This window comes from Micropterus dolomieu, linkage group LG18 (genome assembly GCF_021292245.1).
Source record: "Micropterus dolomieu isolate WLL.071019.BEF.003 ecotype Adirondacks linkage group LG18, ASM2129224v1, whole genome shotgun sequence".
Taxonomy (NCBI): domain Eukaryota; kingdom Metazoa; phylum Chordata; class Actinopteri; order Centrarchiformes; family Centrarchidae; genus Micropterus; species Micropterus dolomieu.
In genome coordinates, this window is record NC_060167.1 from 26,566,026 (window position 1) to 26,579,630 (window position 13,605).

Sequence of the window (13,605 nt, forward strand, 5' to 3'; positions counted from 1 at the left end):
ATGTGGTGAAACACTAAGACCGGAATGCTGTTGGAGGAGTGTCTCCTTTTATTCTGAAGAATTTTGATAATGGTTGTTGGGTTACTGCTATCAATGCTGTCTAACTTCTCTTCAGTAAATAATATATTCATGATTATTTTCCCATATCAGCCGACGAGATATTCACTTTATACCAACAACATCTAAGTGAAACAAGCTCACAAACTCCATGCCAACCACCTCATCACCTTTGCACCTTTGAGTGTGTAAACGGTAGATTGTTGCATTAAGCGCAATGAAAATAAAAACCTTCACATTGCATTCATGCAACACATTTTGTCCAACTAGGTCTGACTTGTGTAAAGACGGTCTGACTGGTTCATTATCAGAGAAAATGAGACGTGTAAAAACTCTTTTAATTGTAGCACTGAAAAAGTATTAAATAGTACATAGTACTTAAGATACTAATCATCACCAGACCACATTACATATTCTGTTTTGCATGCACAGATTTGATTAGCCTTAATGAGTATAAAGCATTCTCAGGTCACATTTAACTGTCTATGGCTCTGAATAAACACAGCTATACAATCAGTAATATACAGTGATCTTTTAAGGTGTTTGTATAGAAAAGCATGTTATGTATTAAACACTGTGCAAAAGAAGGTTAATTTGCTAATCTTTAGATGGTTCTAAAAAAAAACAGAGTAGGAATACTGCAGAATGAAAGGCTTTATTTTCCAATAATGACATTTCTGTAGCCCTTGACATGACAGAACTTGTTGCTGTCGAAGTCGACCACCAGCTTTCTCAGCCCAGAATGGGTGGGAGTGAAGTACATCTTCACCTTGGCGTCTTCCCCAGGTCCCACCGAGGAGCCCAGCCTGTAGAGTAAATATTTAAATATTATATTTGTGGCACACACTGGAGGACCTTATCGTTTTCCTCTGATTGCATAAATATTTAGATGATCAATTACAGCCGACATAGGGCTCATGACAGTCTTGACTATTTATGGAGATAGTGTTAGAACTGCGCAGCACAAGAAGTTACAAAAAGGAAGTATGCTTTAATACTAGTTTCATCCTAGTCTTTTTTTTTTTTACACACCAGAGCTTTGTCCATAAATGTGCACTGACCATGAAAATGCATCACGCAGACACATCATGCAGCATTCATGCATTCAGAAAACCAAAGGTGCATTTATATTAACTAACTGTGTGGCTTCTCCTTACTCACTTGAAGAGATCAAAGTATACAAATCAACTCATAGAAAGTTTATTGTGAAGCAATCACCTCACTGTGTTTCCCAGTTTTTCTTTACCAGTGGGCTCCTGTCCTGACTAAACAGGGGCACATCCAGCCTGACACACATATCTCTACACTAAACTATTGATTTACTATTGCGGCCAAAAGAACCCATATGTATGAGTTTGCTCAGTGAGCTGGTTTGTGTTTCTTTCTTCTCTGTCTTGAAGAAAAAATGTTTAAATGATTCACTACGTAAGTCTGCATGCATGTTTGTGTCTACAGAGAGGCCAACGTTTAAGTTGTTTAATAGTTTCTAATTTGTGACTGCTCCCTTGTGAGTAAAGAATAATCATCTCCAGCTGAATAAGGAGGGATTCATACAACCTCTCAGAGACAACGCGTCCCCCAGTGAGGTTGGCCCCCTCGATGCTGAAGCAGCAGTTCTCCAGAGGCTCTGGCAGAGGGTTATGGAGGGTGATCTCCGCAGCCAGCTTCCGATTCTCCTTTGGTTCACCCAGGATCTGCAGAGCACAGCCACCTCCAGGTGTCAGTTATTGACATTCTCACAGTAAGTACAATGCACTTTTGCTCGTACCAAGCTTTGTTTATACATACTGTAGGAATAGCTTGACAGTAGCCAAAAGTTTGGGCTCATTGTACTCACTCTCACTTTGATTTCAGGATTGTCCAGCACAATGTTTCTCACTGCCAGCGTTGACTCGCTGGTGCTGTAGTCCAGCAACAGAGCTGCCAGACGGATTAAGTTGTCCTCAGTGATTAGGCCACCGTACTTAGAGTAGTTCAGCCTTAGTGAAACTCGCCTCTCTAGAAGAACACATTAAATATTATTTAACATTTGAAGGGAAAAGTCAAGTGCATAAAGCATTCGCATGTAAACACCACATGGTGACTTGGCTCACCTGCTCCTGGTGCGAGTTCAACATTGAGCAGATCTTTAAAACCACAATTCCCTCCCAGGGACCCATTGTAGGACACGGCACAGGATCCAAACACCAGGCGGCACTTCTTCTCGCTCTGCGTGTTGTTAGTGACCACAGCAAACACGTCGAAGTCGCAGCCCTTCCTCATGTCTGATGTGACGCCAATAGTGAGGTGCAGGCCTTGGTTTTCCTGCTGGTGGAGCAGCTTGTTTTGGTGGTTAGCCTTCTTGAAGGCCTCCCGCTCTTCATCTGAGCCTGGCAATATGGCAGCAACAAAATCAAGCACTTAATAACAAAGTTGTCTAATTTGAAACCTATGTTTTGACATTGAAAACAGTCAACCATCCTGTAGAAGTAAAGGAGTATACACCCGATCTTCTTAAACAAAGGAAGTCAAGACTTTGTGTACATTAAAAGTAACACAACAAACACTGATTGGGAATGTAAGAATTTACACAGCAGCTGACCTTGTTGTGACCTGCTGGTATGCAGAGGAGGTTTGTATATAACTAATGCTGTAATAACATACACTATTGGTGAGGACCAACTAAAGATGTTTTGTTTGTCTACTTGCACAGTAAATCCAGCAGTGCTCTCTACCTTCGGGGTATTTGTAGAGATGAGTGATGTCCTCTCTGGCGTCACTGCCCACACTCTTTGTGCTGATCTTCTGGCCCACCACTGTAGTGGTAGTGACCGTAGACGTGCCGCCGTCTTTTTTCTTCATGATGGTGATTACATCAGCGTTGACCTCAGCAAAGACAAATGGTGCATCATACTTGAACATGAGCTCGCCCTGCTTGATGGCCCTGACAGGAACGGGGCCGCAGCAATACACTCCTAAGGGAAGGGGATGGGCGTAGAAACAAAGTGACTGATCCACCGTGGTGAGGATTCTTCCTTGATCATAAATGGCCTCATGGGTTCACTGGTGCAGAGTGATCATTACCTTCACTTTTCTCCTGAGGTGTTGGGTCACTGGCCTGCCAGCCGTTAAATTCAGATGTGAGGTCAGGCCTGGTCATCCAGTTCTCCACCCAGCAGTGATAATTCCTACAGAAACAATACACACCATCAATACTTGGTAAACATTTGTTTTGGAACTTTAGTAAAGACATCTCATTAACTCTACTTGTTCTAATGTCATTACCAAATCTGCAGTAAACGGGTTAACTTCAAGTCACAAGTCAACCTCTAATGTGTAAATCTCTACTGTCACGGTTAGTACAAAGATAATTTAGATTGCAAAGTGTATGGTCAAATTGTAGTCAATAATCAAATCAAGAGGATGTTTCAAACTGATGGGAAGGGTATCTGATTAAATATCGTTCTGCACTGTTTATTCTCACTCATTTAATTTGACATCACACTGCCATATTGAGGTATAGCACAGCAATTAAAAACTCACATGCATTTTTTTTCTGATGCCACATTTCAGAGAGGAAGAAAACAACTTTAAATAGTCTTCACAGTTCCTTACATTTCAATTCAAAGACTTCACAGCAGCCCTGACAATCTACAACACAACCCTGCCTCCCACAGTAGTATGAAAGCACATACATAAAACTTGTATGTTTTTACCAGATCATTTCTCCGGATTGAATGGGCTCTCCATTTTCGTTGATGTAGCGTTCAATCACCAGGTTGCTGTTGTTGTCATGGGCTGAAAGGTAGTTGGTGACAACTCGGCAGGGAATGCCAAGGGCTCTAGAAACTAACATGATATGAAACAAAATCACATAAGTATTGTGACACTAAGAGGAGGTGTAATGTATATCTCAACTGTGTGCTTACATAAATGGTGTTACGTTGCGTCAGTTTGAGACAAATCAAGCGTGTTTCCAATGATAGGATACCAAGCTCCACCACGTCTTATCTTACCTGAACAGGCCACTGCAGCAAACACCCAGCACTGTCCGTAGCGAACAGGCTGACAGGCTTGTGTGTCCCAGTTGCGCAGAATCTCCACACTGCCTTTCCAGAACATGGGGCTGACACCTCCTTCATAGCCATCTGTCCATTTTCCCAGCAACACCCCTTTGTCGTCATTACAGTTCACCTAACAGGTAAACCCAACTTTTTTTTACTGATGAAATCTAAGCTTATTATGTTTACTTTTAAGTTACATTATTGTTATCCCACAGACCATACTGTAACCAATCTATGCTAATAAAAAAGCAGTACATTATCTCTTTCTAAACATAAAAAGTGAATGGAGATATCAGAAATGAATATGACTTGCCATGGCGCTTATCACTCTGGAAACATAGATGGGATTTCTCCTCCCTGAGCAGTCTTTGCCAGGATTTTTCAAACATTTAGGATTCATATCCAGAATCCTCAGACAGACATCCAGGATTCCACTTTCAAACTTTTAAATAAAAATTAAGGGAGGTCCAAGGTTAAATATGTCCTTTTTGAATACATTTCAAGAACAACAGGTGCAAACACACAGCAAATTAGATGTGTAATTCTGCCATGCTGTAGAGCTCAACAGCTGCACAAGTAATGCACTGCTCAGGCCAGCCTGATCAAAGTGTATCAGATATCAAAGAAAGGGCTGGAAAGGATAACAGTCCTTTCACTTCATCGGGTCCAGACTGTCCACTGTCCAATATAAATATGTTGGTTAATTTAAGTGTCAAATGTACATAAATGACTGCATTTTTGTAAATCATAAATCACTTGATAGGTGGATATTGTCTTGTTATCAGAAGAAGATTCAAACTCCTTCCCCAAACTGGCACAATGTTGGCTGGCCTGGTTGACTATGTGTGAAAGATGAAGTGGGGCGGACAGCGTCAGTGTTGGTGTTGGTACCTGGCCAAAGTTCCAGGGAGTTGATATGGGATGTTTGTAGTTGCCTCGAAAGATGATTCCATCCTGAGACAACACATACTCTTCCAAATTCTTCTCATTGTCCATATATACTGCATCTCCTGTTGCCAAGAGACGTCACAAACAATACAATGAACGTACTATTACATGTCGTGAGTGGAACATGACTGTTATAGTGTTGATCTTAATTTCTTGGAAACTAAAAAAAACGTTTTCTCACCCTGCAGTTTATTTAAAGCATTTTAATATAATTGGAAAGTTCCAGTTAACTTAAAGGAATACGCTATTTGATGAGAGTTAGATGAGAAGATCAATACTACTCTCTTTTTTGTCTGTTCAATATTAACCTGGTATAAAGACAGGACATCAAGCCTGGCACAATAGCCATGGTGGCAACTTCATTGTGACAACAAGACTTCCGGAAGTGACTACTCCTGGACAAGAACCGCAATTTGTTGGTTTACACTTTATTTTTTTGTTGAGATTAAACAAACAAGACATGTTTATTGCTAATCTTTAGAGCTGCAGGTAGGCATATTGTGTTACCGTCAGAGAGAGCCAGGCTAGCAGTGTCCCTCTGTTTCCATTTTTTATGCTAAGCTAAACTAACTGGCTGCTTGCTGTAACCCTTTACCAGAAAGCTATAAGAGTGGTACTGTACAGACCTTCTCATCTAATTCTCATATTCCCTAAAATGTTGAACTATTGCTCAAAATTACACAATTATTATTTAACTACTACCTTTCCCCTATAGCATGTCTTCAGCTCTGCTATTAAATAGCTCCTGTCACAAATCCACTCTGCAATGAAACATCACAGCATTTTGTATCCTCAGATTGGTACAGCTAAGTTTCACTACATGACAGCTAGAGGTATGGTCTGTTTACCCACCTGGGCACCAGGGGTTAAAGAGCAGGACAAACTCAATCCGGCCTGATCGCCCCAGGGTCAAGTTATAGCGGCCTATAGGTGCATCAGGGGCAGAACAGATGGACAGGGCCACCATGTCCCCGGGGGGACTCATGACAGTGGCGCTCCAGCGGGAAGTGTCAATGTTGGCAGACAGACCAAAGGAGGCCCTGGTGCCATACTGCTCAGAGGGTTGAGGACCTGCATGTAACAGTGAATATGGTTAAATCTCTGAGTGCACATGTGGGAAAAGGCCAAGAGGTTTCTGTGAAATATTTGTGTTTTGGGACTGGAAACTCACAGGGTATATTTTCACTATTTTCCCAACCCAGCCTAAATTTAGTTCAAACATCTCTGGAATCTCCTTTCATGTATGAACAGCTGTCATAACTGTCTAATGGCACCTAATTATGACCAAAACTGATTGGGACTCCAGTGTCCCCGAGCAACATCAGTTCATAGTTACATAAACTTAAACTTAAACATAACCCCCTAAACTTAAAACAATTGTGCATCAGTGCAAAGAGTCAAATCTTTGACATCTTCCACCCAGTACAGCCAACTAAACCCAGGACAGGCTGTGTGATCGCTTCCTTCTCATTGGCTGGTATTAAGGGTCCTACTCAAAACCATTAAAACATACTTGACTTTCAAAGGTTGATAATGTTATCTGTGATTATACACAAGCTTTCCTGTTGGCAAGCACCACTTCCTGTTTAAACAGTTAAACATTAGAAGTTTATCCAAATATGAACTGAGGAGAAGAGACATACGCTTATAAGTGTTTTTCTAGGGTATTTTGAAGGCAAATAAAAGAGAATACAGTATCTTGGGCTCCCAACAATAACAGTTAATACCCGCAGAACAATAAGGGAGGTGCTGAGGTTAACAATGAGAAGACCAACAGAACATCTTACAGCTGCTGTCAGTGTTGCTCATTGTAAAAGCAGAAGTAGTAGAAGTATCATTGACCACTGGACAAGGGAAAATTACTTTTTCTTTCCACCAATATTACCACTCCTTTCCCCTCTCACATTTGAAATCACAACAGGTAGCAAAGAAAAATAATGTCAGTGGAAACACAGTTCTGGTGTGACCATAGCTTCCTGAATGAGAGGATGCAACATCCCCAGTGTTTTCACTTCATCCTCTTTTAATTATATAGGATCCTTATTAAACACATTTTCCATATTGTGAAAGTTTTGTTCATTTACTTTTCTGAATGTTTTGATGCAGTGCAGAAAACAGAAACATATGTAAATATCCAAAAGAAAAGTAAAAACAGTATACATACAGTATAATAAAACAATTACTTATGGACAAAATGCATTCAGTTATATAGTGAAAGTTAAGCAAATGAGTGTCCGTGGTTAAGAAAGATGTAAAAGTAGAGGTAAAGAAGGAGTAGCACCTGTTTCTGCAACGCAGTCAAGAGAGCTGACTCCTGGCTGGTAGTTCCCGGAGCGAAGGTACAGGCTGATTGTGAACGGTTGGCCTCTCCTCACAATCAGGCAATCTACGCCATTGAGATCAGTACGATGGTCGGTGTTGTTGAACTCACACTCCAAGTTCCAGTTATCAATGTCCAGAGCTTCAAAGAAGAGAGGGCATTTTTTAAAAACACAGAAAAACTTAAAAGAGAAAGCCTATAAACGGGGAGTTTATTACATATGTAACACACAACGTAGATGCAGAACAATCATCTTATGAAATGAGTGAATGTTTTAATATGCATTGATAGCACTCCAAACATATTCTGGGTTCTCATTTGAATTTAATAGAAAGATAGTGGATATTTTTATTGAGCTCTTCGGACAACATAGTGCTGATGAAGTTCAAGTTGTAAATGTATAGTTGTGTATAGGATGTGGGGTATTTAATGGAATTTACAAGATTCAACAATTACAAATAACTTTTTTAATTGGCAGACCTGGTGAATTATCCAGAAACTGTTTTTTTTGGAGTCTGGATTCCTTCAGGGTGTGGCTATGAATGTGTTTTTTATATTTTCTAAAAGTGAACTGCTTTCCTAGCTAGTTCCAACAAACTATAATGACTGGATTTTCCAGTGAAATGTTTGTAAAGGTTTACTATTTGGTCATCAGAGCAAATGCTGCAGAATAAAACTGTGAACACGCAGTACACTCGAAGTCATTCATGGTAAGATCATTTTGTGTATAGATTTAACAAGAGGTAAACACAGACACCCTTCACTCCCTGTGAAGTGTGCAAACACACAACCACTCCTTCTCTCCAGGGCACGTTGTGACTAAGAGAATCCCACACGCTGACGTCCTGTTTGTGGAGAACGTTAGAGTCTTCCTATATAATACTTCTACAGTCATCCTGCTGCCTCACTACTGTCTGGGCTGCTCAATGACATGTCAGGAGGTTAACCTTCTCCTCCTGTATTATTCCATGCTGTTAAGAAAAGCCTTGGAAATTGACGTGAGGGGGTACTGTCAAGATTGGGTTAGACTTGAGCAAACAAAGACCAAGCTGCACAGACATCCTGCTGTTTTACATGAAGTTTATGTGGGATAATAATTCCTCAGTATTTCTCTGATGTTTTACCGATCCTGACCTTAGTTTAGTTCCTAACTGAAGGCACATTAGTGTAACTAATGGGGCAAATGCCTTTAAGATGACGCTATCTATTTTGGGACTGCTGGAGACAAAGTAGTCATGGCTTTGTAGTGAGGGCTTTGTTGCTTAGTCTGCGCATACTCTCCAGTCATTTAGCTCACATTTGATCTGTATCAAATAAATATCAGGATTGCATTGGAGCGCAGATGCTGTTTAACAATTAATTGAGAAACCACCTGGAGAATGAAATATCACACTTGGGTCCAAGAAATAATGATTTTTTTTCACTTTTTCCTTTTGAAGAGAGAAGTTTTAGTGTAATCACACCTCAAGGCAAGATAGTCCAATAAAACAGGTCCTCAACTTGCAGAATGTGCAAACAATTACCACAAATAATAACATATGAAAGTCCAGACACAAAACCTTCAGACACAACAGAGACCAATGGTGCAATGGGAAACTGACGTCATCCTTTCTGTAGTTATTTGGGGGTCTTTTTGCATTTTTTTCTTTTTGATTTTCACCCAAACCGCAGAGCAACAGCATGTGTCTTTTAAGATGAAGTAGTTGTGGTATAGCAGATGGTGTGCATGTGTGGTGTAAAGCCAAACTGAATACATTTTACAGCAGCTTGCAGTTTGTTCTTCACAGGGTTACATAAGTTGTAACCTCAAAAACGCTCTAATATGAAATGCATGGGCAGAGATTCTTTAACCTTTACCCTGCTGTCCTCACTAACCTTATAGCATACACGGCACATCTACGCTTCACACCCACTTTACCAACCATGACCCCACACTACAGAGGGCCTGCCTCAGTAAGCAGCCCTGAGGGCAGCAAAAGCCTAATAAGGACATTAAAACAAGATATAGCTTGTGTCAACTGGCGCCATGGCTAGTACAGTAAACATTACTTGAATCAAACTCCCATCAGAGGTGAAAGAAGTTTCCAGTTTTGCAGGTAAGAGCTCCATCACAGACACTTTCATTTTTTAACTAAATGCTTTGTAAATGTACCAATATAGTGTTTATTTACATGCAAAATCTGGTGTAAGTTGTCTTTGTGACATCCTGTGACTATGAAGATGAAATACACTGAATGGAAAAAGCAGCTGCTTTTCTGACCGCAGACTAGCCTGCTCCAGTGCACAGGTTCTCTGTTAAATACACACTCAACAAGTGAAAATGCTATGCCTTTTCTACTATGTCCAACATCCCTCCTCAGATATTTGTGGTATGCACATTTTGCCTACACACAGGTCAAACCACACTTTCAACCTCTGGAGGTCATTTAGAGCAAACTTTGAGGTTTGGCTGTATTCTTGATTGGGAAGATTTTGAATGCCTATACAAGGGCCTAAAGCAAATTATTTGTAGGCTGGTCTGTGTGCCTATTAAGATAGCAGCAGTTAACCTAGGCTCCAAATGCTCTCTGCTGCCAATATAATTAGCAATGTCCTGGGGCAACAATCATTTGCACAAACATTTTTTTAGATGCATCGGTCTTCAGATCTCTGATGAACATACCTCCTGCTACTTTGAAACCAGCTAATGCAGGGGTGATGACATGTGCATGCTGTGATAACTCATTTATCACCTTTGTTATCCTCAGACACCATCTCGACAGCATGCTTTGTGACCACAGTGTCCTAAACATAGTGAAAGTTTTTTTTTAGAAAGGTTTTGGTCTTGCTGGTCATTAACTCCTCTGTCAGGCACTAGAAAACTGTACACCCCATCAGAATAAACTGAGAGTGACTTACATTTAAAGTTACATTAACATAAACACCTGTATTAGTAAATGGCGTAGGCTACCCTGTTAACTTGCAAAGAGTTTCCAAATATTAACAAAAATCGAAAAATCATCATTCTTCACCTTACCTTGAGCCATGACTGCTGCTGTGTTCTTTGAATGAACTGTGGTTCAGTGGATCTGTAGCTCAGACGGGAATACTGTGCCACTCCTCCCCGATATCCCGGTCTTATTTGTAGTCTTCGTGCTAGCCAGTCTGATGGTCGGCGTCACGCGACCCCCCACCTCCCTCACCCTACCCCCAAACAGAACACACCCCTTCCCGTGTGTCCTCGCTTGTGAGCGCACACACGGACTTACACCATCCAGCGATTCATGACTGTGGGTCAGAAAAGTGATGTTTGTTTATTGAGCCCTTTTTCGGAGAAAAAGTACACTCTGGTAAACTTTTTGACCTCACCATGTGTGGAGCAGTCGAGCCACAGGACTATTATAAAGGTAGAGTGGAGTTAAATGTCTGTATGCAGAAATAGGCCTAGTTGTTTTTTTAATGAGGAGATCAGCTAAGTCAATAAAAATATATTGATTGTATTATTATATTGACTCCAGACTGTCCAGAACTCAGCCACCAGACTTTTAACCAGAATCATGAAATGTGATCACCCTCATGTCATCATGTTTTAGAATAGATATTTAAAATTGTATTGATTACTTTTAAGGCTCTTCATGGGCTCTCTCCCTGCATTATCTCTGTCCTTTTAGTCCCATATGCACCAGCACCTACCTTGAGTGTTTTATTTTGTGCCCTTCTGGTAGCATTTTGTACCATGGATTTTGAAAGGTTCTCTATAACTTAAGATATCATCGTCATTATTATTATTATTATTATTATAAGCTAATATGGTAGCACCAGGATGATGCACAATTTACTCCTGTTTGAGTAAATCTGCTATAAACTACAGTGCCCAGCTGTTAAAAGAAAATTACTCTTATTGACATGTAGAATAATACCAGCCTTAACCTTTAAGAAAGGTTTAAATCTATTTCTCATGTCAGATGTCAGTGACAGGTGTATTACCGTATGTTACTCTGTGTAAACTACACAAAAGAGCAGCTGCAAGACATTTGCACTGGTACGGGATGAGGTGAAGAGAGAGGTAGGCTCAGGTCCAAGTGAGCAACAGGACAAATTGTACAAACACCTTTTGAACTTTTGTTATTTCTTTTTGAGCATGAAGCACATACATCACTTGTCCTTTGCTCAATATCAACCTGCTTGTTTCCACTATAAAATTTGACAAGTACTAATTATGCAACAAGTATCTGAAGTAAAGCTAATAATGAATTTGTAAAAGTAACCATGCCAATAAAAATACATTGTGAAGCCAGTCATATGTTTGAAGCACTCTGTGCAGACTAGTGTTAACCACACACACACGAATCTTGGCTCCAGAGTTGGGCACTACGTCAGGAAAGTGAATTCTGTGATTAACAGAGCTCTGTCTGAAGCCACACAGTGGAAATGACTGAGTGCCTTTGCCAAGGCAGGCTTGGCTAGTTCAGCGAGACTGTGGCATCTATCATCCAAACTCACTTCCAGATTAAATAATAAATGTGTGTGCGAAAAACAAAACAAAATGTGGGGTGTTAAGTCAGAATGTCAGTTTCAGAATTGAAATAACAGCAACAGTGGAATACAGAGACACATCATCCCCTTAAAATAGGCCTTAAAAAACAAAAAAGAAAGAAAATCATTAAGGCTGCACACAATTGCTGAATGATAATAAATGTAAGGGGGTTGTAACTGATGTTACAATAAAAATACAGAGATAATGTCTTGAATTTATGGCTGTCGTGTTAAAAGAGTATCCATATTCCAATTTTAACACAATTCACAAAGCTGATCTTGACCTTCACAGTAGATGATGAATTTAGTCACTGACTAATATAGTTTAAGTACAGTTCCAAAGAAAGCTTTACAAAATGGTTAAAGGGAAGTTTCTATATTGCAGAAAGCCTTTGACGTTGAGGGAAGTTCAGAGGTATTGGTTAAGAGCAAATCAGCATAAGATTTCCTTTTAAATACAATTGACACATCTTGATATAGTATATTGCAGCTTGGTGATTACAATTTCTCATTTTATTCTCTGCACTTTTTATAAAGTGAGCAATGTGGCAAAATCAAGTTATTCTCTACATTTTGTGTTTCCTGTGATATTGGCTTGATGCAGTACCTCAATAAGATCAATTAAGACACACACATAAAAAAAAGGATCTCTTATGAACATAGGTTTGATATCAGAACATTGGTTTGATGATTAATAATAATTCCTAATAACAATTCCCAACAATTTCTTTTGACTTTCAATCCACGTCCTTTCCTTTCAAGGGAATCTGGCAAGAAAACACACTGATAATCTACTACAAACAATATATTACATATTATGCAAATGATCTGATTCTGATAAATGATGAAATATGCGTCCCATGCTTGTCAACCATTTCTTTTTTTTTCTTTTATCTGTTCACCCACTGTACCTACAACAAATAGTAAATGTAAGTTGTGTCTAAACAGAGAGACAGAGAGAAGCCCCTCCCCGCAGATCATCACACAAGGTGATGTTCCTTTTAACTTCATTGTTGCAGAAGAAGTGACACCCCGCTAATCCAAGAAAACATTTAAAACTGAATTTACAAGGTTATTATAAAGTTAAGCTCTAGCATTAAAGGTGATTAGTAAAGAGCAGAGGACCCTGGTAGAGGGGGAGGAGGAGGTGAAATGCTGCCTTGTTAGGGAGCATGTATGCCAGGAATGACGCATTGTACCTTGACGATTGATTTAAGTGGTAAATATTATTAATAGCATTCCTGCTTTCAATTGGTTCGCTGTGTTCACCAATCATTCATGGTTACATTTTTCTGTTCACTTGTATGTCTGATATAGTTATTTTTTTAGTGTGTGTGTATTTAATTAAACATTTAATTTATTAAGACCTTGGTTCTTATGTGATTTGTGTGTATGATGCTTTTCTGTCACTGTACAAGAGACAATAACTCTGCAGAAACTTCAGATCGAGACTAAATTGATTAATTGGCAATCAGTTTTCCCTTTTGTGAAGAGATGGTTGCCCGGTGGGGAATTTAACATTAGTTAGATTCAGTTATTAAATGTGAATACTAATTTCTTTTGAGTGTGAATCTGCTCTTTTCTCTCACCAATAAAGATCATTCTCACCAGTTTAATGCATTTAAGCCTTAACTCGCTACACACCAACATTTGAGTTTAAAGATTTCAAGCTGACTGTTAGCATGTTGGTTATGTTTATTGCAAAAAAAAACAAAAAACAGA

The 13,605-nt window shown here is 39.6% G+C and overlaps 1 protein-coding gene across 2 annotated transcripts; it reads right to left on the minus strand.

Moving 5' to 3' along the window:
• Positions 1 to 693: 693 nt before the first annotated feature.
• Positions 694 to 10,522, minus strand: tgm2b (transglutaminase 2b). 2 transcript variants are annotated; one of them, XM_046028432.1, is made up of 13 exons: positions 10,385 to 10,522; positions 7,330 to 7,509; positions 5,901 to 6,119; positions 4,992 to 5,110; positions 4,414 to 4,542; positions 4,053 to 4,230; positions 3,753 to 3,885; positions 3,121 to 3,224; positions 2,772 to 3,011; positions 2,151 to 2,426; positions 1,901 to 2,055; positions 1,615 to 1,751; positions 694 to 863 (listed from the first exon to the last, which is right to left on the minus strand). In XM_046028432.1, exons 1-13 carry the CDS (start codon positions 10,392 to 10,394, stop codon positions 713 to 715), a joined length of 2,031 nt encoding a protein of 676 aa, XP_045884388.1. In that variant the 5' UTR covers positions 10,395 to 10,522; the 3' UTR covers positions 694 to 712. The 2 variants fall into 2 exon arrangements, with proteins under 2 accessions (XP_045884388.1, XP_045884387.1); XM_046028431.1 differs by having other exon boundaries at positions 1,895 to 2,055.
• Positions 10,523 to 13,605: the final 3,083 nt, after the last annotated feature.

Excerpts from the sequence above, each read along its gene's own strand:
- tgm2b (XM_046028431.1), bottom strand. Across the intron at positions 6,120-7,329 it reads TGACTGCGTTGCAGAAACAG|GTCCTCAACCCTCTGAGCAG; the intron begins GTGCTACTCCTT and ends TGTTACATGCAG. Across the intron at positions 1,752-1,894 it reads ATCCTGAAATCAAAGTGAGA|ATCCTGGGTGAACCAAAGGA; the intron begins GTGAGTACAATG and ends TGTGCTCTGCAG.